Source organism: Ctenocephalides felis, unplaced genomic scaffold (assembly GCF_003426905.1).
Source record: "Ctenocephalides felis isolate EL2017-DRISC unplaced genomic scaffold, ASM342690v1 CF-g0.4_SCAFFOLD_01568, whole genome shotgun sequence".
NCBI classification, from domain to species: domain Eukaryota; kingdom Metazoa; phylum Arthropoda; class Insecta; order Siphonaptera; family Pulicidae; genus Ctenocephalides; species Ctenocephalides felis.
This window is the reverse complement of record NW_020537722.1, coordinates 8,458-15,534: the sequence shown is the minus strand read 5'-3', so window position 1 is coordinate 15,534 and position 7,077 is coordinate 8,458. Positions and strand designations below refer to the sequence as shown.

The window sequence follows — 7,077 nt, the reverse complement described above, 5'->3', positions numbered from 1 at the left end:
TTTTCAACTTTTTTATTTGCGCTTATTCCATTATAAACATCAGCAAATTTTTGGTAATACTTAGAATCGGTAACAATTAGAATGTTTAAATCAAATGCCAATCCGGTGATTGGACGTCCTGGTATGATGGTAAACCTTATAGTTATCATGATAAAATAAAAAAAACAAATCAAATAACAATTCAGTGATAATCGTGGTGTTTTAATTTTGCATTTTTCTTTAAATGGAAAATTAAAATATCAAAATTATCGAAAAAATTATTATTACTTTTTTGCTTAAGGACATTTAATAAAATTGTAAAATTCACAAATTTATAAATGTCCTTAACTAGACAGTTGTAAATAGAAGAGAGAATTAAAAAACTTTTTGCCTTGATACTTAAGACATTCAACTTTTCTTTATAAAATTAACATATCTATTGTGAAAAATAAATAACAGTGATGGTTATGAAATGAACACTACTATAAGTACGAAAAGAATCAAATTGAACGAAATTAAGTTAAGATGAATTTTATACAAAAAAAATCAAAAATTACAAAACTTGCGCATCGTCTACAATAAATAAAAATATACTATAATTCCCATTTAAATTACCCAACAAATAAGTACAAATTACTGCCAATTTTTTTTTATTTTATATTGTTTTGCATTTATTGCCAAATTATGTATGAACAAATACCCAACTATAGACGCAATATACTCGAATAAAATATTTCGAAAATCGCAAAATATATTAAATTTTATACCGACCGACACCTGATCATGCAATCAGTCATTTTATTCTGACAGCTTCTCATAAAAAAGATGTATACATTACATTAGATTATATATATATATATATATATATATATATATATATATATAATTTGTGTGTTGTAAGACACTATGATGTTTCATGTGTGATCGTAACTTTTAACGTATATTGACAAATCGCAAATTACAAACTTGAAGATCGGTTCTTTTTTCTGTTGTGCAACGAATTTTGTGCGTGAGCCACATGTTAAAACGAGAAAAAATCAGACTTAACAATTCTGTAGTAATGTAAAGAATAAATAAAAATAAAAATCTTAGTATTATAACGTTAAAAAGGATAATAAATTTAGATTTGAATATTACTTCAGTGCATATTTCATATCTTGGGGTTATTTATAGGAATTTAATATAATAATTCCTTGACTCTAAATTGCCGGTTGACAATGTGCATAAGGTCAGATCAACTATTCTATTTGCATCGGATTTATATAAATAGATCAACCTTCAATTATAGAATTGCAATGGTATATATAGTTAATTTGACATTTATAAATATTTGTAAATTATATAGAAAACTTAGCAACTTTTTAACTTTCCGTAGGGTAGTTATAGTAATGGTCCAAAAATCGAAAATGAAAATTTTTGCATTTTTCGACGTTTTGAAGGTTTCTGAACATTTTTGGCATGGTGAGCATTTTGGTGAGAAGTGGTGATTAGATTTTCGTAAAGGCAAGTCCAGCCGTTTCGGAGATATCGAGCTAAATGTGCAAAAAATGGCAGTTTTTTAGAGCACTAAGCATCCGATTTGAATGATTCAAAAGTTTCTGCTTGTTATAACAATTGCTTCCGAAAAAAAATTTGTTTCTATTTTTTCAATAAAAATTTTTTGTTATTTCGAAAATAATTCAGATTTTAATTTAAATTCTGTTCTAATATACTTCAAACAAATAATGTCAAATGTGAAATTCAGTTTATATAACTCTTATAAATATTAACGTTACAGTATTTATAATAATCTATATGAAAACATTTAATATTAGCATTTCGTTACAGTAATGGAAGTTCCAGCAATTTGCGTTAAGACACGATGCCATACACCACTAGTTTAAAATTTGGTGATAATAGTAGGCAGATGCTTAATGACTTAACGACTTAATTTTGACTACATTGAAATTTTTCAACTTTTATAGATCTAAAAAATAAGAAAAAATAGGACTAAGATTTCTTTTACCCGGCGCTATAATTCTACAATTCACAAATTTAGCAAAGCATTTATTTACACTTGAGTTATTTGATAATAATATTATAAATATATCTCTATCAATGTGTCAATTATCAATTGCGATTTGTTCGACCGGGCCATAAGTTCATATTCTAAGTGTGAAATTACATATGTATTTTGTATGATAAATGCATAATTTTTTAGCCACCAGTTGTCACGGCTCAGTGCGTTTGCGTACATTGATATCTCGCAAAGATATGTTTTCATCAACGATAACATACATAATATTTAATGCAATAACTATTTTTGAGAGTAAAATTTATAATAATAGTAAATGGTAGTTTGTCTGAAGGCAGGTCCATTGTGTGAGAGCCACCACAAAAAATGATTTCCTTACCCTTCCTATTACTGCCGTTACTGTCGTTCCTCGTCTCATTTTTTTACTCCATATATTTTTGTTTCCAAACTTCTGCTTCCATGCTTCTTGATACTGTGCTTTGGCTTTCAGTTCCCTGTAATTTCTCTTCTCGCCTAAGTCGTCAATAGTCTGCATTCTTCTCCTTCCCATTCCTTTCATTCCTTCTATTTTAACCTCTACGATCTCATGTAGGGATACTCTTTTTGCAAAAGAGTGTCCGTTTCAGTTTCCTTTTCTCCTCAGAATTGTGCTCAGTACTCAAAATTTATAAGTGTATTTATTTTGTTTTAGGTATAATCAACAGCGAAGGTAAATTGTGGAAGGATCAAAGAAGGTTCTTGCACGACAAGTTGCGACAGTTCGGTATGACTTATATGGGCAACGGAAAGAAACTGATGGAACGCAGGATTATGGTAAGTTCAGTATTACTATAAAAATGGTTATAGTTAAATTTGCATCATTAACTCCAATGACTATTTCGGATACTAATAGTTCTAACTTGTTTTCTTTCCTCCTCAGACTGAAGTCCACGAACTGCTCTCCACCTTGAACGCCACAAACGGAAGACCGACTGATCTAAGTCCAGTTTTGGCAGTTTCCGTGAGCAACGTCATCTGCAACATCATGATGTCCGTTCGGTTCTCAATCGACGACCCCAGATTCCGTCGGTTCACTTGGTTAATCGAAGAAGGCATGCGCCTTTTTGGAGAAATCAACACTGTCGACTACATACCAACATACCAGTACCTTCCTGGAAAAGCTTACGCCAGAAACAAAATTGCAAAAAACCGCGAAGAGATGTTCAATTTCTACCAAGAAGTCATTGATGAGCACAGAAGGACCTTTGATCCAAGTAACATCAGGGATTTAGTCGACACGTACATCGCGGAAATCCAAAAAGCCAAAGAAGAAGGACGTGATGGAGAATTGTTTGAAGGAAAAGATCACGGTAAGCACCAGAACCAAAAAAATACTTATATCAATAATTTCCAAATAAAGTGTTTAACACATGTGCTATCTTTTACAGATCAACAAATTATGCAGATCATAGGCGATCTTTTCTCAGCCGGCATGGAAACCATCAAAACGACATTGTTATGGATCAATGTGTTCATGTTAAGGCATCCGGATGCCATGAAGAAAGTTCAGGAAGAATTGGATCAAGTTGTGGGACGTGATCGTTTACCAAGGATAGAAGATTTGCCATTCTTGCCAACTACAGAAAGTACAATTTTAGAAGCTATGAGAAGATCAAGTATTGTTCCTCTGGCTACGACGCACTCACCCACAAGGTAAGAATTTTTACCAGAAAATATATATGATTAAAGTTATTGGATTTGATTAGAGTAATTTCTGTTGGGGGCAACGATTTAGACAAAACGTTCAACTGTTGTCCAAACTAGTTCTAGTTTCTGGCAAGTGCGTAATTTTAATAATAGAAACAATTAATATACAAATGAATCACAATGTCATTAAAATAAATAACAACATTTCTAACAAAGACCGATGATTTACCAGCATCATTGTCTTGCTCACATTTTATCTTATCAGCATTTGGATGCAGATGTGTCTATTACAATCAAATTTGCTTAATTTTTAAGTTACACAATACAATGAGTTTCTATATTATCGGGATTTTACGTCGCATTCGTGTGTATTGTAGTTGATTTGTTGTACAAACAGACCGGTTTTGAAATATCTTACTCGTTAACGTGCACTGAATGATAATTCGCAAAAATAACCTATTTCGTGTATGTAACACATAACTTAATGTATGTGATATAAAGCAATATTTATACATCTTTAAAATCACATGCAAAAATATTTTGCAACGTGGGATCGGTCGAAAGAAATGTAAATTTATTATAATGCATTGAGGATCGCCAATCGCCACTAAATTTATTAAGCTAAATTTAGTAACATCATTTTTTTTGTTAAATATTGCAAATCTTTTGAAATAAATTTTACTAAATTACTTTACAAAATGACAATACAAAAAAATTTTTTTTTCAAAAAATCATTTAGTAGTTTCATTCATATGTTTGGCATTGGATACGGAATATTTACTCAAGTCAATGAAGCGTTTTGGGTCTGATTTTTTTTACTGTGCTCCAATTTGTATGAATTTTTGGAATTAGGTTTATCTTACTCTCAAGTTCAAAAGTGAAAATAATTTAGACTTCTTTGTCACTTTCCGGGGGGATGACATCCCTTCTCAATAGTGTAATTTTATTTTTTCAAAAATGCAAAAACTTTACAAGTTACTGGCTACTAAAAATTCGTTTTTTTGCGTTTTTCCTCGTTTTTTGCAAATATCTTCAAAAACCGCAGATACTATATATAAATTCTCTCTGAATTCGTTATACTGTTTAAAAGACTGCAATTTCCAATACGTATATCTTATACTATAAATCACAAAGGTGTGATGAATTTGGAAAATTGATGTTTTAGTCGTGAATAAACAAAAAATCATTTATTTATACTTTTACATTTTCATGACCAAAAATATTGGATAACCCTGGACAATAAAATAAATTGAGCTATTGGAAATAAATTTGTTCAATCAATTGTAGTGTATATTTCTAATATACTATTTTATTGAACATATTTCAATATTTGTTTGTTTGATGGTTTTGGGACTCATCATTTTATTTAAATCAGTTGCACATTTAAGATCACCCATATGGATGTATATAAATTTCGGTGTAGACTGTAGTGTAAAAAACATAATAATTTCTAACTAATTGGTAAATATCAGTATAGGTTATTAAAGAAAACTGGAACTTTTGAGTTGTAGGGTACAGGACAACGTCTGTCGGGCATCTAGTATAATTACAAAAATCTTGATAAGTCCCTGTTTTAGTTAACAAAACAATAATCTTTTACTAAATTTCCTTTATTTTAAAGTCTAATCATTTCTCTTCTTTCCTTTACAGAGATGTCCATCTCAATGGTTACCTGATCCCCGCCGGATCCCAAGTGGTGCCCCTGATCAACAGTGTCCACATGGACCCCACGTTATGGGATAAACCAGAAGAATTCAATCCAGGAAGGTTCATAGATGCCGAAGGCAAAGTTCACAAACCAGAATACTTCATGCCTTTCGGAGTCGGAAGAAGGATGTGCCTTGGAGACGTCCTGGCACGAATGGAACTTTTCTTGTTCTTTGCATCACTGATGCATACCTTCAATGTTTCTTTACCCGAAGGAGCAACTGTTCCTAGTTTAAAAGGAAACGTTGGAATCACAATCAGTCCTGATCAATTCCAAGTTGTACTGACACCAAGGCCGTTAAATGCACCATTGGTTTCATCTCAGGAAGTTTTTAGGAATATTGGAGCACACTAGAAAAACTATCATGGAATCATTGATGACGATGGTGCCAATCATGATAATTTTCACGAAATTGTGTATTTAAATTAAATACTCGTTTTCTAAAAGTATAAGACTTAATTAATATTAAGTTAGAAATCGTTTATAAATATCCATGTTTCGGAATGCCAAATTTGTTACCAAATTTTGGTTATTTCTCCAAGTACAACTAGAAGATTGTGGAAACGTTATAGTGCCTTAAGACAAGAAGAATGTGCCAAAGTTTGCAGGATCTGGTGGCATGTGATGAACAGAATGATAATTTTTTGGTGTTATTTCTTATGCCAAAATTGTTGGACGTTCTATTTCATTTCGTTATATTTCACACTTCATACATTTCATAGTCGTTACATTGTTATTTATATATTTATGTAGTTTTCTAAGTACAACGAAAAAGACAAATTATCAAGTAAGGGTTGTGAATGTGAATGATTGAATTTTGAATGAGAAAGAGCCTGGTGAACGAACTTCTGAGAATTCGCGAATTTGAAAACAAATGCGGTATTTATTCGGCAGTGAATTTATAAGTTAGATTCGAAAAACCAAATTTAAGATTAAACCAAAAGTGAGAAAATAAAAGTAAAAACTATGTGTAATGTAGATTTCAGAAATCTAACCAGGAATGAAAATAAAACCACCGAAATATTGTTTGAAAATATATTGGTCCAAATTTTTGGATAGATTTCTGAAACCTTTTTAAAAGCATTATACTGGATATCTCGAATTCGGCGAGAGAAGAGTAGACGGCCATGAAAATCTCTTAATTTAATCCTCAAAAAAGTGTTCATAATTATTTAAGTATTAATTGTAGATATAAAACACCATCACCAATTATTATTAAAACAACTTAGATAGTACTAGTCAGGAGCGTGAGTTTTTTTCCATTTTCAAATTGAAATTTTTGTAAAATTTCAACTTGAATGTCATCCAGAAATTGTAAAAAAGTATTTTTTGGAAGCTAGTCTGAAATTTATAATTATGCAATTTCTAGTGATATTGCAGGACTGCTTTTTTGATCAAAAGTATTAATAAACTATGATAATTTATGCATTTACTTGTACATTAAGTAAACGTTTAAATGTTGATGTTTTATTAATTAAAAAGACTCGATGACATTTTAGTGATGACAATTAATATCCATGGCGTAACTTAAATTAATATTAAAAAAAACTATTGTATTGCGTTCGCTTCTCGTTTTCGAGAGGTTTTTTCGTTTTGGCTGTTATCGATATAAAACAAAATTTCGAAAAAATGTGATACATAATTTATAGAATTTTCTGAAATTTTCGAAACTCACAAAATCGCACTGTGT

General features: G+C 30.8%; 1 protein-coding gene across 1 annotated transcript; it reads left to right on the top strand.

Annotated features, from left to right (window-relative positions):
• Positions 1 to 81: 81 nt before the first annotated feature.
• Positions 82 to 5,741, top strand: LOC113372085 (cytochrome P450 18a1-like). The gene is made up of 5 exons (XM_026612418.1): positions 82 to 121; positions 2,685 to 2,806; positions 2,913 to 3,342; positions 3,421 to 3,685; positions 5,330 to 5,741. The coding sequence occupies exons 1-5, from the start codon at positions 82 to 84 to the stop codon at positions 5,739 to 5,741; spliced, it is 1,269 nt and encodes a 422-aa protein (XP_026468203.1).
• Positions 5,742 to 7,077: the final 1,336 nt, after the last annotated feature.

Bases quoted from the DNA above. Each gene is read 5' to 3' on its own strand.
- LOC113372085 (XM_026612418.1), top strand. From the start codon at position 82: ATGTTTAAATCAAATGCCAATCCGGTGATTGGACGTCCTG. The intron at 2,807-2,912 runs GTAAGTTCAGTA...TTTCCTCCTCAG, and splicing joins TGATGGAACGCAGGATTATG to ACTGAAGTCCACGAACTGCT. The intron at 3,343-3,420 runs GTAAGCACCAGA...TATCTTTTACAG, and splicing joins GTTTGAAGGAAAAGATCACG to ATCAACAAATTATGCAGATC.